This window comes from Chironomus tepperi, unplaced genomic scaffold (assembly GCF_022539635.2).
Source record: "Chironomus tepperi strain 1889 unplaced genomic scaffold, CSIRO-AGI_Ctep_v1 contig_219, whole genome shotgun sequence".
Taxonomy (NCBI): domain Eukaryota; kingdom Metazoa; phylum Arthropoda; class Insecta; order Diptera; family Chironomidae; genus Chironomus; species Chironomus tepperi.
Genome location: NW_027226341.1, coordinates 2,264,481 through 2,290,043, shown reverse-complemented (window position 1 = coordinate 2,290,043; position 25,563 = coordinate 2,264,481). Strand labels below are relative to the sequence as shown.

At 29.9% G+C, this 25,563-nt stretch overlaps 1 protein-coding gene across 6 annotated transcripts; it reads left to right on the top strand.

Annotated features, from left to right (window-relative positions):
• The first annotated feature begins 209 nt into the window (after positions 1-209).
• Rgl (Ral guanine nucleotide dissociation stimulator-like) lies at positions 210-25,156 on the top strand. Of its 6 annotated transcripts, none has more exons than XM_070640400.1 (8): positions 210-470; positions 3,501-4,188; positions 20,348-20,452; positions 20,555-20,699; positions 20,761-21,377; positions 21,539-21,691; positions 23,322-23,911; positions 23,974-25,156. In XM_070640400.1, the coding sequence occupies exons 2-8, from the start codon at positions 4,162-4,164 to the stop codon at positions 24,494-24,496; spliced, it is 2,160 nt and encodes a 719-aa protein (XP_070496501.1). In that variant the 5' UTR covers positions 210-470; positions 3,501-4,161; the 3' UTR covers positions 24,497-25,156. The 6 variants fall into 6 exon arrangements, with proteins under 6 accessions (XP_070496501.1, XP_070496500.1, XP_070496499.1 ...); XM_070640399.1 differs by having other exon boundaries at positions 20,552-20,699; XM_070640398.1 differs by lacking the exons at positions 210-470; positions 3,501-4,188 and adding exons at positions 6,552-6,772; positions 16,462-17,171.
• The last annotated feature ends 407 nt before the right edge of the window (positions 25,157-25,563 follow it).

Here is a 25,563-nt window from a genome sequence, read left to right as displayed (position 1 = left end):
TTTTATGTGAATTAATAACAAAAGAGAGAATCATATGAATGTGTTTAATAACTTTAAAAGTATTGGTAAATAGTTTTGTTTTTTAAAGTAATTTTGTTCCAACATTGTATTTTTTTCCATTGGCACTGCTGATGTGTACAGTAAGTACACATAAGGTAGAGAGTAAAAAACTGGTTTTTGCACCTCTTTCTTTTCTTGTTTACCATTAAAATCCATTCAGTTGAATTTTGGAAAGCGAAGTAGCTGAGTCGTGCGTGATTTTTGCGAGTGCTTGCTTTTTGAAGAAGAATTTTTTCCTATAAAACAAAATAATTACAAATAAATGGAAATGGTGAAACGTAAATAAAAATATGTAGTATTTTGTAAGCTGGAAAAAAGTGTCAAAAAAGCAGTGATTTTAAGCACCAGACGAGGAATAAAATAAATAAGATATTAGCATTTAAAAAACATCCTTGTACGTGCACAAAAAGGTAAAAAGAAGTGAAATTGGAAGGAAAATTATAAATTTTTTTCGCGTTTCGATTTCTTTGCGTTTTTGTTGTTTTCAAGTGGAAATTCCTAAGAAACTATTTGGAATGCATGTCGAAGTGAAACTTTAAATTTTTTTTATATATACACAAATTTTTTTCACACACAACATTCATCATATATGGAATGCTGATTTTTAAACGTGAGAGTAAAACAAACAGACCTCATCACCATCATCTTTATTTATAAGCTTGAAACAGAATGATTAGGCAATTGTTGATGTTGCTACTGCTGCTGATGCTAAAATAAATATGGCAACATCTTTACTGCTGCTTTTGGTTACGAAATAAGTTTCATCTTGTGATTTTGCTATAGCTATATAAATTACATGATGGGAACGCAGTAATTTCTATACGTTTAGCCTAGAAAAAAAATCTACATCTTGCATCCGCACGTCATTTTTAATTTCAAGCTGTGTGGTGAATAAAGGCACAAAAAAAGAGGAATGAGAAAAATAAGAGAAGCAAAAAAATGCGAAATGACGAAATAAAACAATAACTATGAGTGTGGAAAAAATAAATGATTGATGAAGTAAATTCGAATTCGCATACATATTCAGCAACTGTATGACTTTATGGCAAAATGAATTATTAAATAATTTCATTTATCACAAGATGTACTTCTTATGAAACTGTTATTTCTGTCTCATGTTGAATGTAATTACTCAACTAAAATTAAATTTTCATGTAGTCATTACTTGTGGATTGTCGCTTTACTTGTTTTCTGTCCGCATATTAACAAGGAAGTCTTAGCTGCTACGGACATTGGTTTTGTTTAATTGCTCATAAAAGCACTAAATCATAATTGAATAACTCCTTTACCGAGCGACACAAATGAAGAAGGCTAAGCCATGGATGATGCTTTTGCATTTGGCGGCCATATGGCTGCTTCTTCATTTGTGTCGCTCGGGTTTGAACTGCAAACTAAATTTAAATTTTGACTAAAATACATGCAGTGCCTTAAACTTTGTAGGCAAATGCAAAATTATTACTCAATATATTTAGATCAAGGCTCATAGACTTTCTATACTTTATGTTTTAACCTACTGCATTTAATATTTTAGTTTAAAATCGTTATTTTCTGCAGCACTTTTAATTTGCTTTTTAATATTTTAAAGCACGATTGGATAGAAAATTGTTAGTTATCAATATGAAGCAGTGCTTGCTCAAATGATTATAGCTTTAATTTAGAAAATAAATGAAATCGTAAAGGAAGTGAAAATTTTTAACATTTCAATATTATCCATTTTCCATAACCATGAGATAATTGACTTTTGCATGAAAATATTCAATTTTGTAGATTTAAGACTAATGCCAAAGTAATGCAAAAATACAATAGTGTTATTAAGCGCCCACTTTTTCATAATAATAATTTTCATCTCACTGTTAGCTCAGCTTATAGTCGTCATCGTCACGTCGCCCTCGCAAACACTATTATACATCACGTTTTATAATTATTGCTGAATTCACATCATCTCAAGACCTTAATTGAAACTTTTGGTTGAAAAATTTAATATCTACTAAAATCATAAAAAAGATTCTGATCTCCGCCAAAAATAATTAGTTAAAAGCCTTGGAGTGTAGGAAAAAAACATTCAAAGTCACATTTTTATATTGTATTCTAAATAATTGTATGTATGTATGAGAGTATTTCTGATTTGAAATTTAAATTACAATTTGCACTGTGAGTTGTCACCAATGTTTAAATTTATGCATTCTTTTTGAAATATCACGTATTTGGCTTTTTGTTACATTAGCTAATTTAAATGCCAAACATGAGGTACTAAAGTTTTTTGAGATTTTTCAACATCACTACTAATGAAATCTAGTATAATATGTTAATACTCCAAAAGTTATGACTTGAAGCTGGTTATGAATTCTGAAAGTAAATTTCAGCAGCTTTAATTTTAAGCTTATGATAATAATTGAGTAATTAAAACCAAACAGAAAATTCACCAAAAATATCCAATAATTCTTTTATAATAATGAAATCTCACATTTCTTTGTTGCAAAAGCATCATAAACAGATTTGCATACTTTCTTTTAAAAGCATTCAATTGCAAGTAGGACAAAAGAGATTTTAATGGTTCAACATCCAAACAAGTTATCAAGATCTTGATTGTCATGTGTCTGGTTTCATTACCGTTTTTTAAGGTGCAATCACATTCATTATCAAACGGATATAAAGTTTCACTCAAGCAATTAAAAAAGAAAAAGGTCGTTTCCTGAATTTACAACTTTGCTTTTAAAGTTCAGATATAAAATAAATTCCAATTCAAAGTTTAGTTCAATTTTACTATACTTGACTGCAATCATTCTCCTGTGCGGAGCTAAGGATACAACAAAAGGCTTTCCATTTAACTCTGTTGCTGGCTCTGTCACCTCACTTACTTACTTCGCTGGTCGTACAGATCAATTGTGATCCATGAACTCCTCAGACATCTCTTAAAACTGAGTCTATCACTGGCTTCCGTCTGCCAATTACCGATACCAAATGCCATGCTATCTCTATCAACAGCTTCTCTCCAGTTTGAACAAATTACCTGTTTGCACATTAAGCTGACATTCTTTCATCACTGTCTTGCGTCAAGTAGCTTTTGGAGTTCCTGGTAAACGTTTCCTTTGTAGATTCAAGCCAAGAGCGGTGTGGCAAATTTGTGTTGCTATCCCAGCAATGTCATTTCCTCTGGCATTTTTCTTAGGAAGTAGTTCAATTTGTCCTTTTAAAAATAAAAATTTAGATTGAAGATTCTACTGAAAACAGCAATTCTGCTTAACGCCAATTAAGATCTAGAAAAGTAGCGCTTCTTGAAAACTGTACAGCATAATTGATTGCTCTTTTATAATGGAATAACAGTTTTTGGCGAACGTGTTTTTAAATCTATTTTGAAAAGTACATAAACAGTCTACCTATTAGCATTTCTAATTGTATGCTTAAAAATTTAATAAACAAATATTTTTTTCTCATTTTAGGCTCATCATCAGCAGTTTAGTTTAAATCACTGTGGATATATAAAATAATGATTTTGGATACCAAAATGCTGTAGTAAAAATCCATTAGCAATCAAGTATTAATGAAGTAAAAAATTCAAATGCAATGAACCATGGAATATATGGTGCGGTTTAATTAAAAGGAAAACTGCTGGATATCTGTGTGAAAATCGAAATTTCTAGTTTGAGATAAAATGCAACTGGCAATCAGCAGTCAGTGAAAGAAAGAAGTAAAAAAAAATAGAAATTAAATTGATAAGTTGAAATGATTTGTTGTATGAAATAGGTGTAAAAAATTTTTGCCAAGCACAACAGGGAAAATTGCTGGCTGTTGAATAAGTGAAAGAGAAAAAAAAGCAGGAAAATTCATTTTGAATTTTACAACGGAAGTGAATTTGAATGGAATGAAAAGAAATATCTTTGTGAAATAATAATTTGTTTCTTGCTCAATTTAACTTGATGTGCATATGATACAATAAAATAAGTACTGCATATATACATATATAGGCACATCAAAAAGAGAAACAAAACAGTGCATTTTGTGAGAGAGTGAGAAAAAATTTGTGAGAATCGAAAAAAAAGGAAATAAAATATTATTTTGTGTTATGTTGCATGACGCAACGATGACATTTATAGGAGAGACATGAGCAAGGATGCTGCTGAGAGTTTGGTATGCTTCGTTTATTTTAGCCTATAACATACAAATATTTGACCATTGGAATTTGATGATACAATTTTTGTTTATATTTGATAATCGGAATTTTTATGTATATTTATGAAAATTGTATAAGCATAACAAAGCCATAGTCAGTCGCAAATCATGAAAATGCCTCCAAGCTTTTTGAGGAAAGAGAAAGTTTGTTATTTCATTTGAATTTTCAAACAATTTTACTGCCGACGACGTAACAAAAAGAGTCAACATGATAAGCGGATCTAATTATGATTGCCCGATTTAAGAGACACACAATGAACATGATTAACCCAAATAAGCTCATGATGTGGTCTTTTTGGCAATTACTACTTGATTGCATTTCTTTTCAACAAATCTGTGCCTGCTGTTATGTGTTTGTTATTTTTGTGGTACACATCAATCGAATTTGATAAGCATCCGATGCTTCCAGTTCCAAAAATAATATTTACAAAATTCTTTTTGTTAAGACAAATTTTTGGGTCAATGAACTCATTTCTTGCATTATTATTCTTTTCTTTTTGGGATTTTTGGATGAGAAATGTTGTAAATCGTATTCCATTTTTTGATCAAAGCAAATTGTTAAAAAGAAAAGAAGTGTGAAAATGTTCATGAGAACCCATAAAAACTAAACTTCGTGACGAGACGTTTTGAATCATTTCAAAATTTAATGAGAATTGTAGAAATTCATTAAAAACTAAACTAAATGAAGAAGACTGTTCTTCATTAAAGGCTCCTTCAAAGGTTAGAAACTAAACCTCTTTAATTAACACCAAATGGAAGCTGCTTTCGATTGGCTGTGATATGGCTCGAACCTTTAAAACTTCTTAACGAAAGCTTCTTCATTTGTGTCGCTCGGGTTTATATTAATTTTGTGACAGATATTTTCAATAGTTACACAAAATGATTTTATTATTATTTATATAAATCTAGATATAAATCAATAAGAATGACATTATGAAATGATTAACATACAAAAATGCTGATTATGCATTATTATCTATAATTGAAAATTAAAATTGACATAAGTATTAAATATCATTTAAAATGTTTTGCATGAGTTAATTTGATGTTTAAATGTAATAATTTTGGTTGTGATAACCTTCAAAGGTTAGAAACTAAATGAATTATCATTCGAAATTCTTCTAGTTATGTTCCATTAATACAATTGAAGACAGTATAGTAGAACTAGAAATCGACTCTAATTTTGTACGGAAAAGTCGAATGTGTTTTACCTTGAGTTGATTTCTTTGTACAAATTGATTTCGGAATGCTCGGAATGCTCGGAAGCCTTGCTGCCGACCTTCAGACAAGGTGTTTTGGATAGGTTTTTACTTTATCATTTAACTTACTTATCCCGGCACATAGCTTGCTCGGTAGCTATAATTTTAGCGATATCACCCAATTCCCCCTAAAGGAAAATCCAGTCGAATAGATTTCCCATCATAATTTAAGAAAATTAGAATTTTTCACCAAAGAATCTAAAAAGTTGAAACTCTGCTCGTGTAGTTTGGTCACAAATTCCATTAATAATATAATTGTCTTCCTGAATTAAATTTTATATTTTAAAAATTAACTCTAGAACACTAATGGATTTTAAATAGATCCATTAAAATTTATCAAATTCATTGCTTCCACTGTGGGACGAGGAGCATTCGTACATTACAAAAATTTGCACAGTATATTATTTGATTAAATGCCATTCTTCTTATTTTGCTTAGATTTTTGCACATTTATTCAAAAATATTTGACTTCCTCATACTTAATCGAACTTGTATTACTACATCAAATACTAAGCAATAGTTAAGTCGTCTGTTTACATTTTTTTATGCGATAGACAACAAAAAATCGTCTGCATTAAAATAAATCTAAACGAGTATAAATAACAATACATTTTTAATTTATTTTTGGTATTCATGCATATATGTATATATACAGTAGAAAGAGTAAGAAAAACTGAGTTTGAGTGAGTGAGGAACGAAGAAAGAAGACCATACACATGTAAAAATTTATCCAAATGAAAATGAAATCATTCAAATGTAAAAAAGTATAAAAAGCTTATAAGTTAGTGTGTGGCACACAGTCGCATGTTTTTTTTTGTTGTTGTTGCTCGAAGTCAAGTTTGTCGAAAAAAAATATCGTCAAAATTAGAATTACCACAGAACATACACTGAAAACAATGACGCAGCTAAATGACGTCACTTGGCATTCACTCATCGTTCAACTACTCTATAAGCTGTTTACACTCTTTACTGTGTGCTGTATACGATATAATTTTTTTCACATGTTATTTTTTATTATTGTGACCATAAACAAACTTTACTCAGTATGTGAGTGAACGTCGGTAGAGAATCTTCATTAAAAAATTTATTGTCGCTTGAAAGTATATTTATGCGTGATATTTTGTTCATTTTCGGTTCACGTGCAGTAATATGCATTAATGTGATTTTGATTTATTTGATTAGTGGACATTTTTACTATTTTAAATAAATTAAATTGAATTTAAGAAAGCCACAAAAAGTGATTTTATTGTAAAAAAGAATTAAAAAGTGAAAAGTCAGTTAAGGTAGAAAATTGAAGACGATATATACCTGACATAAAAAAATATTGCTCGTTTGCATATTCTGAAAAATATTAATATTGTTGTTGTGTTTTGCTGTTGCTACGGTTCATTCACTATCTGAATTTACTCGTGAATATCAAAAAAATATTTAAAAATAAACACGAATATAATATGAAGTAGTGGAATTTAAAATGTCAAATTTTGTGGATGGAATATAATCTCATCTTTACTAATGATGCGCTGAAGACATAATCACGAGTGAATAAAAATACGTTATAACCAGTTAATGGCAAGTTAAAGTCCAATTGATGACAAGTTCTAACGTATTTTTGTCCACTCGAGAATTATACTAAATTTAAGTTTTATATGGAAAGACATTGAACTTTTTCTTGTTATTTTATTGATTTTTTTTCTTGTTTTGTCATAAATAAGAAGTTCTAACCCGAGTGACACAAATGGCCCTCTAATCCACCTCAATATAAAATCCAAATTGAAGCCGCCACAATATGACACTCAATTATCAACCAAACGGCACCCACATGAAGGTGGTTTCCAGTTAGTGTTAATAAGAGTTCGTAGTGAATCCTTCTTCATTTGTGTCTCTCGGGAAAGGCTTTTAATCGATAATTATTTCAATGGATATTCAAAAATCAAACAAAATTAAGAATGTAGTTTGAAACTACTAAAAAATTCCAAAATCTAGAACTTTACTCTACTGTTCAAATATAGTTCATGAAATTGTGACTCATATGATTGTGTTCATATGAGATAATCATGAATAACTTATTTATGTATACACAAAAGCATGCGATGATAAAAATCGATAATTTATAAATAACATACAGTAGCTGTATTACTATTTCGAGCATCAGAAAGTGTAGTGGCTTATAATAATTCTAATTTCATGTTGTTATCGGAGCATAGACGAGAGTTATTGTGCAGGTTCATGGTTGTATCTACATATATGCTCTCAAAATACTACAATAATTTGACATTCAATTGACTGCTCATGGACGAGAATACTGAGAATTTTTCTATATTTACCTTCGTACGTTGTTTTTATAAAGATAACTAAGTAGAGGGAATTTAAAGATATCCTAATACTTAGTCATTGTTTGGAAGGCTAGCTATCTACTTGCTTTATATTACAAATTTTTGGATTCACGTAGTATAAGCCTAGTTACGCTATTTCAAAATTGAGTCAGCCCATGTACATATGTCTATTAAGCCTATATTTAGACATTCATTGTTTGTAATTTTTATCATTTTTCTATTCACTGCACAAAATCCCTTCATGTTGACGACGACGAAAAAAATGAAAACAAATTCGCATTCAAGCGAGAAAATAAAAATATTGTAAAATTTCGAATCAATTTGTTTACCGTGTTGTGGCTTCCAGCTATGTCATATAAATGTATATCATGAATTATTTAATAACACAATTAATAAACCAAAGAGGGAAAAAATAAGTTGAGAGGTAAACGCAATAGGAAAGTTGTAGGGAAATACGAAAATGTTTCATCGGACTTTCCCAATATACAATAACAATGTTAGGCTCTAAAAGGTTGATAAAAAATGTCATGGGAAAATTCAACGTCAAACCTTTTTTTCATTGAATTGGAAGTACGTTTCAATTTAATTAAGTTTACATGTAAAATGACCTAAATTGTAAAAGCTCTAATATGGTTCTATACGTACATTAATCAATTAAGAACTGAGCATCATATGACACATAATTTGAAAACAAAAAAGTTAGTTGCGATTTACTTTACAAAAGATATCTAACAATCTATGACTCATTTTTCACCCGTTTGTTCATGGATCAAATTAATTATCAAAATTTTCATTCTAATGAATTTGCTAGTACTGATTCATAGAATTTCTTAAATGGAATAACCCCACGACTTTAATTTATTGCTATAATCAACAAGGTTATGCAGAGGGAAGAGCTATAAATATGTATTTAAGCACATTGGTTTACTCATTTATTCCCAATTAAAATGATGAATCAATTAATTAAGCTAATAAATTCAATTACACTTGATGCTTTAAATTTTGCAGTTGCTCGATAAATTATTCAATTAATATATCACTTTTTGTAGAAAGATTACTTCATTTAGGAGCAAAATGATCATAAAGATTCAATTGGATATGCTTTAAATTATTTAAAACTAATTCTAGGAACTGAACTCATTTAAAACTAGATGTGTAAAACTTTTATGTGTTAAAAAGCCTTACGGTCGTTGCCCTGTTCCTTTGAGGTCATTGGAATAAAAACACATTATGTCCTTTTATTTCTCACTTCCAAATTATATAGCCTGCTCTGTGACCTGAATGTACATTGTTGTTTTAGTTAGTTAAAAGAGTTAGATATGTTGCTGTTTAATGGCATCACCTTTCCTGTATACAATTTTGTAACACTCAAATTTAAATGTCAAGCAAGCAAATGGCTTTAATAATTTCAACAATATAGTCATTATGACAAGTTCAGAGACAAAAGTTTTGGGGCGTGCTTCGTTTTGTAACAGTTCAAACTTAACAAACATGTACATTGTCGTATCTTTATTATTTCATTTTACTGTCAATACTGATAAATTATTGAAAAATTAATTTACACCCCAAATATGCCAAATCGACTTTACGTAATGAATCATCCAATAAGCCAGATACATAGTAAAGCATATCTGGTCTATTTTTAATGTTTGAAAAAATCTGTAGGTCTGTGGATTTCTGCTATTCTTTGAAACGCATCCCTTTGTGCCAGCCTGAAGGATTTTTGGTATGCGTGGAGCTGCGCATCCGATACATTTATGAATCTTTTTACCAAGAGGTCAAAATTAATGTAAATTTGTATTGTAGATAAGTTATTTTTAAAATGAGAAGGACTAAAGGCATAAAAGATAGTTTGTTTAGACAGGAAGTTATGTAAATATTTAGATAAACAAAATATTTCAAGACTTGTGTGATTAGGTCAGCTTCTCTTTCTTATTCAAATATGCAGCTGCTTATGATTAGATCTAAGATTTCTCATGATTGTCTAAATGTAATTCTAAAATATTTGCTGGATTTTGCATGGAAAAGTCAGTTCGAGTCGACTTGTCTAAATGCAAAATTCAAGTGTACTTTAAGCTCTGAAAATTACAAATGGAACCTAATAACCTGTTTCTTTATCAGACTCTCCCCGATTTCAATGTGTAACCAAATGTACGTACAGAAAAATTGCGTTCATAAATCAATTTTTTACTTCCCATAATATTAAATGCACAGCAACAAATTAATAGCATGGGGATATCCGAGTAAAGTGGTTTTTTCTCAAAAAAGGTCGATATTAAAAGCTTCTCATTCAGTATTGTTTTTTTCGGTTTCATTTAAAGTGCATTTTGATTCTTAATTGGAATTTATTGCTGGAAAATGGAATTATTTTTTCCTGCACATATTTTTCTCTTCTCATATTTTTTTTCCTTTTTGTAGATGCAGACTTGCTTTTTATGTTTAAAAGTTCATTAGAATTTATTGACTTGTGTATGCTTGCTACTAGCGAGCTTTTTGTTTGCATGAAATAGATCTGGGCGATGTGATCCCGAGATTTTCATGCCGGCCAGGTGGGGACCACATGTCATCCAAATAGCAATTTTTAAAACAGTTAACATGAATATTCCCAATTGGACATAATTTGTTAGCCACTTGGATGCCATTAGTAATTTGTCTCGATCGGGAATAAAATTGCAATTAAAATTGATATCACAAAAATGAGAACTAGCACATAAACTGCTAATTAAAGTCAATGTATACAAGATTAAGATTAATTTTTCTTATATCAAAGTTATGTGACATAGCCCAGCATCCTGAACTTTCATTAGTACTAGCAGATGTGCTATCAATAAAACTCATCTTATGTGGAGCAGAAAAGGGATAAAATGGAATTTTTTAATTTCATTTACTTTGAAATTGATTGGAATTAAATTGAGAGCATCAGAAGTAGATTGTGAATTATTGCTTTTTAAAGTGTAGCTTATTCAATGTAACAGAATCTTAATTACCAAACATAAATTATTCCACAGATATTGTTACAGGAACGCTGATAAGAGAAAGTTTTCCATTTCCATTTAGCACTTCTCTCAAAGTAATTTATGAGGGAATAAAAATTTCATCCACAGTTTGTGAATTTCCCATTCGAAATAATTGAGAATTAATTAGCATTTCAACAAAAAGCTTTTTTCCATTAAAATTATTTTTGGAGCATTCAAGCACGGGATTGTTATTTGAAATATTTCTCAAATCTACAAATAAAAATTGTTTTTCATATGAATATATACTTTTTAATGAAATATTTAAAATTGAGTATTGAGTCCCGAGCGACTCAAATGAAGAAGGCTCTGGAAATTTAAAGGCATCATTCCCTAACAGGCAAAGAGACCGCTTTTAGATACTGTAGTAGTCATTCTGTACCATGAAAGCATACTCTTTGCATATTAGGGACTGGTAGCCGGAAGGACGTCAAATTCAGGCTACTTCAACTTGATGTTGATACAATAGGGATAGCGTAGCATATAGACTTCAGTGATGTGGTAAGAAGGCTCATTTGTGTCACTCGGGTAGTATGAATTTTAATATTTTCTGACCTAATTTATCCAACAATTCACACTCAACTTGCAAAAAATTGATGACATCAAAATTCAACTGCTCATCAATCGAAAAATTTAAGCAAAAAAAGCTTTAACATTTCTAAAAGAGCAAAAAACATCCCCTTGTAGGATGTGAATTAAAAAAAAAATAAATTGACATTGATAGCACTTGAAATTGATGTTCGTTCCTCCTTCACAATTATAATGTGCTTCACTTGTTAGGGAAAAAAATATGTCATGTCAAATTGATGATTTAAGCTTCATAATGCTTGGTAATTGCCAGTATTGGCATTTGAATTTTATTGAATTACAGAGATACGTTCCAAATTGATATTTGATGACACAAATGTTAAAGTTTTTGATTTTTTTGATTCAAATTTTATTTAATTATTGAGAAACTTTAAATATGACTTCAACATGATTTGGACTAGCTCATTCCTTATTGTAGAAACTAAAATCTTTTATCTGCAATCTAAAATAATCATATTATATCGGGATCTTTTTTTAACGACTTGCTATAAAATAGAAAATGATTATTTTAAATTGAAAAAAAAATCTGAAAAAACTGAATAATAAAAAGGAAAAGGATAAAAGTTTAAATCGATTGACAATCAAAAGCTTACGAATGCCAAATGAAAATCTGATTAAGAGAAGCTGAAATGGAATTGAAAATCAAATCGAATTCTTTTCATCATTGAGATTGTGTAAAGTGTACTTCGGGTGAGACTTCTGCTTGACATACTTGAGAATAAAGTGCAGTGTGCAGGATCAACTTGAATTCCCTTTTCTTCAATTTAATGATTTCCTGTTAAAATTCTCTACATCTCCTCTCGTTAAATACATTTTTTAAGGAGTCGTTCAATTATTACGTAACGCGAAAAATCAATTGTGATCCATGACCTTAGATGTCGCCTGGAGTGAGCACTATCGTAGACTGCCATTTACTTACATTTCCAATTACAATTCTTTCTCTATCGACAACTTCTTTAAAAGTCTTGATTACATTCAAAATGTTAAGCTTACAAAATTTGAATCATCATTCATACTAAGTTTTTATCTGTTCCTTTAGAAAACTTATAAATTAAGTTTTCAACTCACTTCTAAAATAAATCTATTAAGGAAATTATAAAATCAAACTTTTATGACAGTTGGAAATATGAATTGAATAAAAGATTGGTAGTACAATGGACGATCATCTGCTTTTCGTATATGTTCATGTTCTCATTCATTGATTTCATAAACTTTTTTCTATTCTTCGATTGAGTCTTTATTTCATCACAATGTTGAACGTTCTTTGTTTTTAAATTCGTTTTATTATTCTTCAATTTTTCATTTCTTCTCGATGAAAGCCTAATGACTTATTTAGCTTATAAATTCCAATAAAAATCTATTAGGCAGAAAATATCCCGTAATTCTTTATTATAGACACGATGACAGAAATTTAAAGTGTTTTAGGAAAAAAAAAATAATGTTTTTTATACTATAATGCCTTTTGATTTATTTGAATATTTTTCGCTAAAATAGAATAGAAAATTGAAGTGGAAATTGAATTTGACTTAAGTTCAATGAAATGAAAATATTTCTCGCATTTCTTATTTTGAAAAGTAAACAAAGAAGAGGAGAAAAAATTTTCAACTTCTAGGGTATGTTTGAGTATGAAGAAAAGCCCACTCAACGTCTTTATAAATACGAGAAAAAATTCATTGAATCGTAAAATTAAATTTCTTTGCTTACTCACCACTCTTGCTCTAATACATATCATTGATTGCAAACGCATGTTAAGAGCGGATCACCTTCAAGCACAATAAAAAAATAAGGATAAACTCTGATAATATGAAATAAGTAGATATCAAAAAGTCAGAGGATGTAGAACGGAATTTAAGTGAAAGTAAACACAATACAAGACGACTTGTTTACCTTGCAAATATTTATACCTGATATTTCCCCTTACCTTTTATATTCATGCCTATTTTTCGTGCATTCAAACAAATATTCTCAGAATGAGAACAAACAATTTATTGAGCAAAAAAACTTTTTCTTCATCAAAACATTCCAAATAAATGAAAAAAAATCCAGTTATTTATAATCTCTCGTATGAGAATCGAATAAACTTCACTTCAATTTCATGCTCGAATTTTCTCCATTTGTTTCTATGTCAACAAATATAATTAGGCAGACAATTCGATATAAATCTCTAGTTATTCTCAGACAAAGAAACAAATACCTAACAAAATTTGCATTTTTAAATAGTTGAGAAACAAAATGTGACTTTGTAGTCTGAACAAAATATGTTCATCGAATTTGAATCATAGATTCGATCAAAAGAAAAAGTGAGAGATTCTTTAAACTTGGCATAACATCTTATTACTTATTATGTAATGCTCTTAGGGAGGGGATATTTTGTAGGGTTCAGCAAAGACCCACAGGCTTTCATTTCCTGCGTGTCATATCAGTTCTCAATTGCACTTTATATATAGCCCTGCAGTTTTGAATTAACCCTAGTATTTTTGGATGAACCATGGGAATTTTGTTACGAAAGGAAATCGATTTGTTGCGTTACGTAATAACTGAAAGACTCCTTATTTGACGGGTGTATTTGTAAACGTCGTCTTTATGATGTTTGGATTATATTCTGCAAAATAAAATAAACTTTAAAGGAAAGGAACTAAACACATATTTTTATTAGCAATACTTATTAAAAGATCAAAGCATTTTTGGTTGCTAAATTGTATAAAAAATTTTTTTTGCAAATCTTTAAATGTTATGAAATTAAAAAGCTATGAAAATAGACTTAAATAAACAAGCTTAATCAGTCACTTTTTATTTAACGAATAAAATTCAAAGCTCGAAGTCGACTCGAATTTTGTATGGAAAAGTCGACTCGACTCCATTCAAAATTCGATTTAATTTCAAGATCTGATATAAGCTTTTGAATGTTTCATAATTTCAATATCAATATTTTTAATTTATTCTAATAAGAGAAAATTGCAATATGCATTAATTTGCACAAACTTTGATAATTGTTATAGATTACATTAAATGGATGTTTAATTAGATTTGTATGTTTGTAAACAAACTTTGTAATTGCTATAAATACAACTCTTTTCAATGCTATTATTAAATTTTTAAAGCATCATATATCATCAAAACTTTACATAAATGAGATTAATGGCATAAATTTATAATATTCTTTAGTTAAACTGAAAAGTCTATTTCCTGCATAATGATAAGTAATACGATAATGTTTTTGGTATCAAATAAAATTTAATTCTCAACCCAAATTATTGTCTTAACTTTTACTTTATACCAAAAAAATTATTTACTTTCTGGTTTTCATGTTATGCTGAAAAAACAATATAATGATGATGATGATGGCAGCACTAATCACATTACAATGAAATATTTCAAATATTTTCCTATTTTCTCTTCTTTTTATTTCATCTTTCGTCTCGTGACACCTCAAGCTCACTTCACTACGCAAACAGAAATCCGCGAAAATTAGAATGAAAACAAAATGTAACTTTATGTTGAAAAAGACGTGGGTGTACGTATATAGATGAATATTCAAACGTCAATATTAATCACGATTTGATGACAAATTTGAGACTTGTCTCTAATTATTAACAGCTTATTTTGGGGCACTGATTCGTTTAATATTATCAACTTTATTATCATAATTTCACCATAATTATGAATGAATTTGGAGATTTCGGAGAATCACAAATTAGTATTACATCACGAAGCAAACACAGATCTCTCGCAATTGAGATTAAAGCATGTTTATGCAAAGTGAATGTTTCCAATATCAATTTATAAATTCATAAGGTGTTTATAGTAATTAGTCATCATTACTGTTTACATTCGTCAAGCATAAGAAAAACAAATTATCACACCAATACCCATTCACAAATTTTTAAGATTACTTGCTTCCGTAATTCAAAAATAAAAATATTTTTGTTCATTCGTTTTCTTACTCATTAGTAATGAATACTGTTTGTTATTAAATTTTATGTTCATGCTAGTATCATATTATCATAACAAAAAAATTTTTCATCATAAAAGTTGTGACTGTAATGACAAAATATATACAAACAATAATTCAAGTATCAAAACATATTCATGCTTTGAATGAATTCGATGTAAAGTAGAATAAAACTCAAATGATTCATACTTTTGTAGTAGAAAATGAGAGTTGTGTAAACAAATATTTTATGCTTGTGGTTGGGGGCTGTTCACTTATTACGTAACGTTATTTGAGGGGAGAGGGAAGATGGTTGAGTTTTTGTTTAGCGTCACACAATTACGGATGAGGAGGGAATAGTGAATGGATTTTTTGCATTACGTAGTCAGCGAATAGCCCCATAGAGATTCTTTTCTATATCTTATGAGAAGCATTTAATATAAATTATTGCCAATCTGAAGAACTTTACAAATATTGATTAAAACATTCTTAGTAAAATTCTTTGATGGAATTTGAATCCAAAATGTCAAAAAATCACTTTTTTAACTCGGGTTATGAAACTTAATATTTTTAGTTTATTCATTGGTAGTCAAAAATATTTAGTTTTTATTCAAATATTTGCTTATGACATAAATGCTTTGACTATATCACAATAAAAACATTTCTTGTGATGTAATATTAGTCAATCAAAGTATAATCACAGCATTTGATTATATGCATATGAGTTCATTAATATTTAAAGCTTCGTTAATTCATCGAAAAGCCAAATTAAATTTTAAATAAATAATAAAATGCTAAAAATTTAAATTTTAATATTTTTAAGTAAAATGAGATTAATCAATGATTCCATTTAATTTTAATAAATTTAAAATTTATTAAATCTGATTTTGACATTCTGTAACCACATTTTAAAATAGTACTTTATTTGTATGAATTTAAAAATAAGTAGCAACAAAAGAGTAACAACATTTTTTTTTAAAAAAATTCAGAAGTGCAAAAGTGATTGTTTTAAAATAAACAAAGCCTTAGTCATACACATCATACTTTATCTTTCATCGTTCCAATTAAAAAATATATATTTTGAACATTTTTTTTCACTCATTTAGATGAGTCTACATTCTCATTATTTAAATTCATTCTAATTGTGGCAAATGCCGCCATGAAGAAGAATAAAAGAATCACAGAAGAGGAATGAAAAATAAGGAAGGAAAAGAAGTAAAAGAAAAGTACACAAAAAAAATGTTTTTTAAAATAAAGAAGGAAAAATCTTTTATTTTACACTTCACTGCTTTGTTGAACATTCACATTTTGTTGGCTATTGTGTTGTGACTTAATGTGCAAATAACGAGTGGAGACAAAAAATATATAACAAAGGTAAATAAACACACAAAAATAGCAACCAAGTGAAGTGAAGTGAAGTGCGAGTGATAAAAAAAATCTGTCTATTGCTTGTAAAAGTAGGAAAAAAAAGCCACAAAAAATGTTTTGCCCTAACAATGAGACACTTCAAAATATCACCGAGAAAACAAAGTTGTTGGCACAAAAGTGCTCACAACAAATACGCGTAACAACATTTTCGATGGATTCATCAAATGGTCAACAAGTGTCAACATTTAAAAGTTATTTAAATGAAAATCATTCAGATGAGACTCGAAATTTAGACAGTCCACTATCGCCGACAATAAATTGTCTCACTGCCAATATAACATCATTTAATCGATTAATTAAAGAACGTTGCAATGCAATATCATCATATCGATGCAATACATTACCAAGAACACGACCAAAACGAAACACTACAAAATGGTACATCAAAGTAAGTCTCTAAGCTGACAAAATTTTTTGTTACTTTCATGGTAGCATGAATTGACAAATTAATTGTGTCCATGTATGTTCCTCAAGGTCTCTCTCGTCAAAGATTCTCATGACCTAAAACGTTTTTTATTGATTTTTTATATAAATTACTTTTAATTGAATTATTCAAGTGTCCAGCAAATTAGACCTTCCTCTTCATTTAAATTATTGTATGCGAAAACAATGGAAATAAGGAATTTAAAGCAAAATTCAATTGACATGCTTTGATGAAGATCTTTTTGTATCTATCCATCTTTACCTTCACAGCTAACAGCAAATTATGCACGCTTGTATTAAAACAATTGTGTCTCGCATTAATATTTGAAATTCAAATTTTTCATACAATTTATATGACCGACAAAGATGCTAAAAAGAAATTTATTCTATTTGTGACTCATAAGAGTATTCTTTAGAACTTCAGACTGTTGCTTACTGATGTGTTTACTCTGATGTGAATTTTAAATTTTGAATCATGAAGAGTTAAAAATATTAATCTGTACAGCAGTTTCTTACCATTTTTCCTTTATCCTCGACGGAAATAAAAATATGTAAATTGCTCAAAAATATTAAGTCAAAAATCATTGGCTATGAGAAAAAAAAACTCATCAAGGTAATTTAACGTTCAAAATGTCAAGAACACAAAAGGTTAAAGCATCTTCAAAAATGCTTCTGCTAATGGTGATTCATTTTACTTCACATTGTAATTTTGAACATTAAAGTCAGGCTCAGTTAGACTTTATGATAATAATTAAACTTCATGTTCAAAATTTACAATGAATTTGAAGAATAATCAAAAAAATTGAATATTTTATCAAGTTCGTTCATAAATAATCGAATAAAAATGGCAATGCTGAATCATTTAAAAACAACAAATGCGAATGAGACTGAAGAAAACCTCAAAATGTCCATTTATGTGCGTAAATCGTTCATACCAATAATTAATATTTCCATAAATGATGCAACAATGAAAGTCTGTAATATTTTGCTTCTGATTGACTTTAAGTGGAACAGATTATAAATGTAATTGCCATAGTATGTATTTCAAGCTTGAAAGAACTTTAAGATTTGTTATGATGATTTTTCAATTTATTTCTCATTTTATTGCCTGAGAATAAATTTAATAGCTACGTACTTTTTAAAATATTAAATGTTTTATTTTTATGGATGTATACAAAAAATCAAAATAATTGAGCATGGGTTTTAAGAATTCTGAAGCATTTCCTAACAAAGATATTAAAATAATAAACTGCTAATCATCAATTGTTGTTTTTGTAATATGTTTGCTGTTCATTTCATTGATGTCTATGAAGTTGTAGAAAAGTTAATGGTCCGTTTTATGAGCCTTTTGCTTGACCACTGTTACATCCCCGAGTTGACAAACATACGTTAGGACTAGTCATCAATTGGGCAATAACTTTCCATCTACTGGTCATAACAAATTTTTGTCCACTCAGAATCAGAGTCGAAGCAGCTTGGTCCGCTTCAAAACATAATCATTGCAAGTTCAAAAATATGTAGTAGAAACGTGGCTCTCAGACTTTTATAGAATACAGCAATAATATCAAAGAAATGGTTCTGATTCCACCATAAATGATCTAAATACTTACCTGAATGTTTTTACTATTGCATCAACTTGTGGCTCTTCAAATACTTTATAAATCATTATTTTATTCAAAAACTGTTCTTTCAACCATCACAATTTTCTCAGAAAATTATTTTCATTAACAAAAGAATAATGGAAATAACTTGAAATAGAAAAAGTAAAATGGAACCATAAAAATTAATTAAAATAATAGACTTGAGAAAGAATCATTATTTAGAAGTCACGTATTTCAAAACCGTATTCAGCTGTTCTTTAATTTTTCATCCATTTTTAAACTTAGGATTTTTAGTCTAGCCCGATCGGCACAAAACATTCAAAGAAAACAATTGGTAGTCATATGACGTCCAAGTGGCAATTTTCATATTAATCGTCATAAAAGTAGCCACTTGGATGTCAAGTGACCTCCATTGTGTTGCGATGAAAAACTTGTAGCCATTTCCACGTTTCATACTTTTCTTCAAATATTTCAATGTAAATTTCTATGCAACATCTATTTTATTCTACATAAATGAACATACTAAGTTGTACTCTTGTTATCACTTCCTGCAATGCTTTGTCATACCTTCAAAGTAATTCTTCATTTCATATTCTATTGTGACAAAAAAGATTTGGAATGAATATGATGACAGAAGAAAAGAAAAATTAAGTGTCTTGATGTGCGTTTAGAAAATGGAGACATTCCAACAATATCTCTATTATTTCCATTAAAATGTTTCTTCTTCAATTGCTTCATAAGTGAACTCAAACTAATTGCAGAAGAGGAATTAAGTTTATTGTGAGTTCAAGTTCATTTTTTCAGAAAGGTATTAGACCAGAGTGGACAGCTTGACATAATGTCAAGTTAATAACTAGACCTACGGTCTAATGATATTATGTCCGGAACGTTCCACAAGATTTGTCATTAGACGACCGCAGATCTAATTATTAACTAGACATTATGTCAAGTTGTCCACTCAAAAGGGCCGTGTTGATATAAATCATAATTTAGCATCAAATGTTGATGGACAAATTCTTAATATTCGAAAACCATTCTGGTCTGTAATGTTATTCAAATTTTACCAAACTTTCAAATCCATATCTTGTTATTGCTACCTTTGAAAAACATGAAACACTGCAACTGGAGCAAATTTAATGGCTCGGAGAGAACCTCCAACCGAGCGTAAAACAATTATCTAAAGGTTGGAAACATGGAGCATCTTTGTACTTTTTTGCCTTTATTGTGAGACAGAAAAGGGAAATGTATAAAAAGTTTTTCTACTCTTTTTATTGCTGCTACCTTCTATGCATTTAAAATAGAATTACGAATTTTTATCCATTTCACTCCGCCTATTTATGGCTTTTTATGGATGTCAAAAAAGTTATAGTAAAGATCATAAAATATTATACAGAAGTAAATATTCTTGGGGTTGGGATGAAATTTTTGTAACTTTCAATGGTCAAATATGCTGAAATGTATTGGATATTGACAAAATAATTTAATTATTTATTTATTTCTATTTTCCTTACCTTCCAATTTCTTAATTGAATACCAGCAGCCTACCTGGCGACTTTGGGGTGAGGAGCGAGATAAAGATGCCATTTATACAGTTTATCTGAAAAAGGTTCGATATCATCGACCGACACCTAGTGTTATTAATGCTGTAAGTCATCAAAAATTTATTATCAAACTTTCCATAAAATTGGATATGACATGAGTCTATTAATGCTACAACATGTTTAAACTTTCTTTTGACTCACAGCAGAATGAGAGTGACGACGAAATTTCCCATTTGGAATGGGAGACAGTGCGTGTGAGATTTGTGAAAGCAGCAACTTTAGAACGTCTAGTCGATGCATTAGTCACTGACGATGGAGAGTTGGAAAGCACGTTTGTTAATGTTTTCCTCGGTAAGCTAAGCTGATTACATTTTATTAAATTTTAATCATATTAATGTTAATTTTCATTCAGCTACATATCGAACATTTACAAAAACCGAAAAGGTTTTGGAGCTCCTGCTTAAAAAGTTTGAGAATCTCAGTAATACAGATGCATACAAGAAAACTCTTATTTCCGTTTTACATTTATGGCTTGATGCCTATCCAGAGGATTGGGATGACGACAATAGTTTACAAATATTGCTAACATTTACCTCCTCGCGATTACCGAATTCTAAACTTCATATGAAAGCTTTAACAAAATTTACAGATAAATTAGATAAGTATTCGCGTGTGCCACCAATTCCATCGTGGAATGATCCAATGACATCACATTATCATAGCATGCATGATTTAACAGATCATTTTAATGGTTTATGCCTCTCACCTGCATTCCGCGGGACGCCAAATTCTCATCTCCTCACGACATATCGCTTTCCAAACATTTCCGTTAAACATTTTGCTGAGCAATTAACACGAATGGACATGGAATTATTCAAGCGATTGATTCCACATCAATGCTTGGGTGCAACGTGGTCACATCGTGATAAAGGTGAATGCGGAAGTGTTGTTGCAACCGTGGCGCAGTTCAATGCTGTTTCATATCGCGTTATATCAACTATATTAATTGAACCAAAATTAAAATCACAGGTGAGTTTATTTGCATAAGTTTCAGGGGTCATTGAAGGGAAATTAATTTGCCTAAAATTATGCAAATTATTGACAAAGATTTTCCGATAGGAAAACAATTAATAACACATGACCGCTTCATTTGATCTTATTTTCGGTTTCTCTATCCATTTTCTCGGTAGGAACGAGCCCTTCTCATTTCCACTTGGATTGATATCGCACAAGAATTGAGATTATTAAAGAACTTTTCATCATTGAAGGCCATTATATCCGGTCTACAATCTAATTCTGTTTATCGACTTAATAAGACGTGGACGGCTCTTTGTAAAGAAAAGGTAAGAAATTTTGTATGAATATGTACAGTTCAGATCAGGAAGACGATACAAAAGAAAAGAAAAATTTAATTTCCGTACAGAGGATTTTTTTATTTCTTTTTACTTACTCACTTCCAATTTTTTATTTTATTCTTGTATCCTCCTGCTCATTCACTTTACTTCCCTTATCTTATTCCTTTCCTTCTCATGTTGTTACCAACAAATGAAAGCCTTATAAAGGTAACAATTTATGGTTATTAATTTTCATCATGACAAGGGCATGAAATTGAAGCTTTTTTTAATTTAGAAAATGGAACAGACGAGATGCTATAAGGGGCATAAATGGGAGTAAACGAGAGAAAAAGAAATGGTAAAGGTCAAGTGAAACGAAATAATAGAAGTGAAATTTTGTAAGATTATTGTATTAGGGATGCAATTTATGATGGAGCTTCCAAGAAAATATTCAAAAGTTTCTAATTTTCTCAAAACAGAGTTTTTAAACCATCAGCTTTACCTTAAAAATGGGAAATTTAAAACCTTCAGAAAATATAATTTACCTTTTCATACAATTCGTTGAACAAATAGCTTCTTTTTCATGTCCTAATTTATGAATAATAATCATGAAACTTATATTTTGTGTTTTCATTACAAAAATTCAATTTCCATCGTTCATGATGATGCAGAGAAGATATACCATTGGGGGTCGTTCACTTATTACGTAACGCTTTTAAGTGGGGGGTGATCATGGAGATTCCTTTGGTTGATTCTTTGCCATGGAGATTTTGCTACGGAAAGGGGTCATAAAATAAAGGTTGCCAGCTACAGTATTGGGTAGCAAGCGAACGTCCCCTTGAGAAAAATATCAATAATATCAATGGATAATTTTCATCAAAACCCCAAATCAGTTTCCACTTTAAAAACTTTTACAATCAATTAATGATTCCATAATTTTAAAGCACTTCATTATCTTAGATTTTAAAGCTCTTCAAGCTTTATTAAAAAAAAATCTTATTAATTTAAATAATTAAATGAGATACTTATAATGATGTTGGAATGAAATTTCATGCTTATGACACAGGTGTTGTTTTGCACGACAGATGATTTCATTTTAAAAAGCAAGGGAAAGTCATTTTTTTAAATAAGAAGAACTGCTTGAACCCAAACACAATTACGCTTTTTGACTCATGAGCAGTCTAAAGTATCTCAAAAATTGAGCCTTCTCAATTCTATTGATTGAGTTCGCGAGCGACACGAAAGTCATATGGACGCCATATGTAGATGGTTTCCATTTGGTATTGATAAAAGAGTTTTAACGGAGCCTTTAAAATTCTTCATTTCTGTCGCTCGGGGTTTACTCAGAAGCATGCTCATTTAGGTGATTATACTTCAAGTGTACTCATTGTCTGCTAGGCAGTGATTTTTAGATTCTTATTTGAATTGTTACAGCCAACGAAGGATTTACATAAATAATAAGGTTTTCATCCCTATTCTTCATTTTTTTTATCATTATTTTTCCCTATGTACTTTCATCATCATAAAACTTAATGAGCTTTTTCCTTTTTTCATTATTCTCACTTTTGCACCTTCCACTAAAAAAAATATATAATATTCTCACATTCTTTTTACTTTTTTCCATTATTTTCATACACAGTTTGAGTTGTTTAATGAATTGGCGCGAATATTCTCAGAGGAAAATAATGCATCAGCACAGCGTGAAGTTCTATGGAAGGAAGGAACAGCAAAGTTTGCAGACACTGTTGGGGAGAATGATCGTCACTTGCAGAAAGCATTTCAAAAGCAAAATACGTTCATTAGTCATGGAACAATACCATATCTTGGGACATTTCTCACTGATTTAACCATGATTCATGCTGCCATTCCTGACACAATCCCAGAGAATTTAATTAACTTTGATAAAAAGAGAAAAGAATTTGAAGTTCTAGCACAAATAAAGTTACTTCAAGGTGCTGCAAACTCATATCATTTACCAGACGATGCACTTTTCGATCGATGGTTTGCCTCGTTACTTGTGCTTGATGAACGTGAGGCACACAACATATCATGTCAAATTGAAGTTCCACCTCCAAATCAGCTTCATTTCAATCAATCTTTTGATAGTTCTAAAAAATTAAACACAACACATGGTGGTTCCGGTCATCGGAAAAGTGATTCTATAACATCAAATTCTAGTAGCGGAGCTGGTTCACAATACCTTTGTGACATAAATAATTTAAGTTATAGGTAAATATTTGCTTTAAAATTTATTATAAATTGGAATTTATGTTAAAATTTGTTCCTATTAGTTCACGGAATAATTCATTGGATCGGAATACATCACCACCACTAAATACATCCTTATTATCAGCTGCAAGCAGCGTTTCATCATTATCAATGGAATCAACAACCTCAGGTAGTCAAAATCACAGCATTAAAACCCCAATGAAGAATTTATCAAAAGCTTCAAATCACGAGCTCCCATCACATATCAATGCACAGCTTTTACCTAATTCCCCTCTCTTGAAGGGAACAGTTAATGGATCTGCTCCAGATTTTTACATAATTAAAGTTACGTATGAAACGGACACCATTGAAAAAGATGGAGTTGTCTTATATAAGTCAATTATGCTTTGTAATAATGAACGAACACCAACTGTGATTCGAAATGCAATGATAAAATTGGGATTGGAAGGTGATCCAGATAAATACACGTTATCTCAAGTCCTTCCGGATAAAGAACTGATGTTACCATCAAATGCTAATGTCTATTATGCAGTCAACACACAATTTAATTTGAATTTTATCCTCAGAAACAAAAAGGATGAATAGGAAAATTGAGTTTTTTTGTGTTTTGTATCATATTTATAGGTCTACTTCAGAATCTTTTTGGGCTCATAGCTCTCCAAAGAATTCCAATTATAAATTGAACTTCCACTAGAAATCTGTAAGGATTTAATGTTTTAATTAAAAGAATCAAAAGATTAAGATGCAAATAACATACAAAATTTAATTTTTTCCAGGAGCTTTTGCATTCAATTCTTTAACTCAAAAATTTAGTACTGTATTTATTTAATTTATAGCTTTAAAAATGTAAATTTAATGCAAAAAATGATCGTTTCTTCAAAAAGGACTGTACTCAAATTATAGGACAGTAATTAAAAATACTAAGCAATTTTATAGTCTATTAGATGTTTGAATTTAAACTATGGTGCTTTATAATAAGCTCTCAATATGTGTCCATTAAATTTTAATATCTTGTTCGATTTAAATTTGTGAACCAAATAAAGATTTTCCTCGAAATATTGATGAATCTCAAATGAAACATATCATCACAATTATTCAATTTAGTGACAATAATTATAAAAAGGAACAACATTTCAAAAATATCAACGGGTTCGAATTAGATAGATATTTTACTTATAAACCTGAGTAGCACAAGTCGGTTAATCGATCTAAAATCCGGCATCAAGTCTGCGTGACTCTGGCTTATTACCGGCACCAGGTCGTCGTGACTCGTTTGTAAATTCGAAGCCACTCGGAATTTATATGGAAAAGTTAAATTGCGTCGATTCGACTCATTAAAAAATTCATGTCGACTTTGAGCTCTGGTATCAATTAACCAACTTGTGCAATTCAGGAAAAATTTGACTTTTTTGAGATTCTCATTAATATGTGAATTATTGTACTTAATCTGCTGTAATGTATAATTCCTTCAAAATTAAATCGAGTGATTGCATTGTTGAGATTAAAGTCTCTCCATCTCTGTTTCCTTGGTTAATTATTTAATCAACTATAAAGCATTTTCAAACTATTCAAAGGTTATGATGTATGTGATTAGTGATAGTAATGATTTGATCGATGAATTATCTTTGCGTTTATTAACAGAATGAAAATTA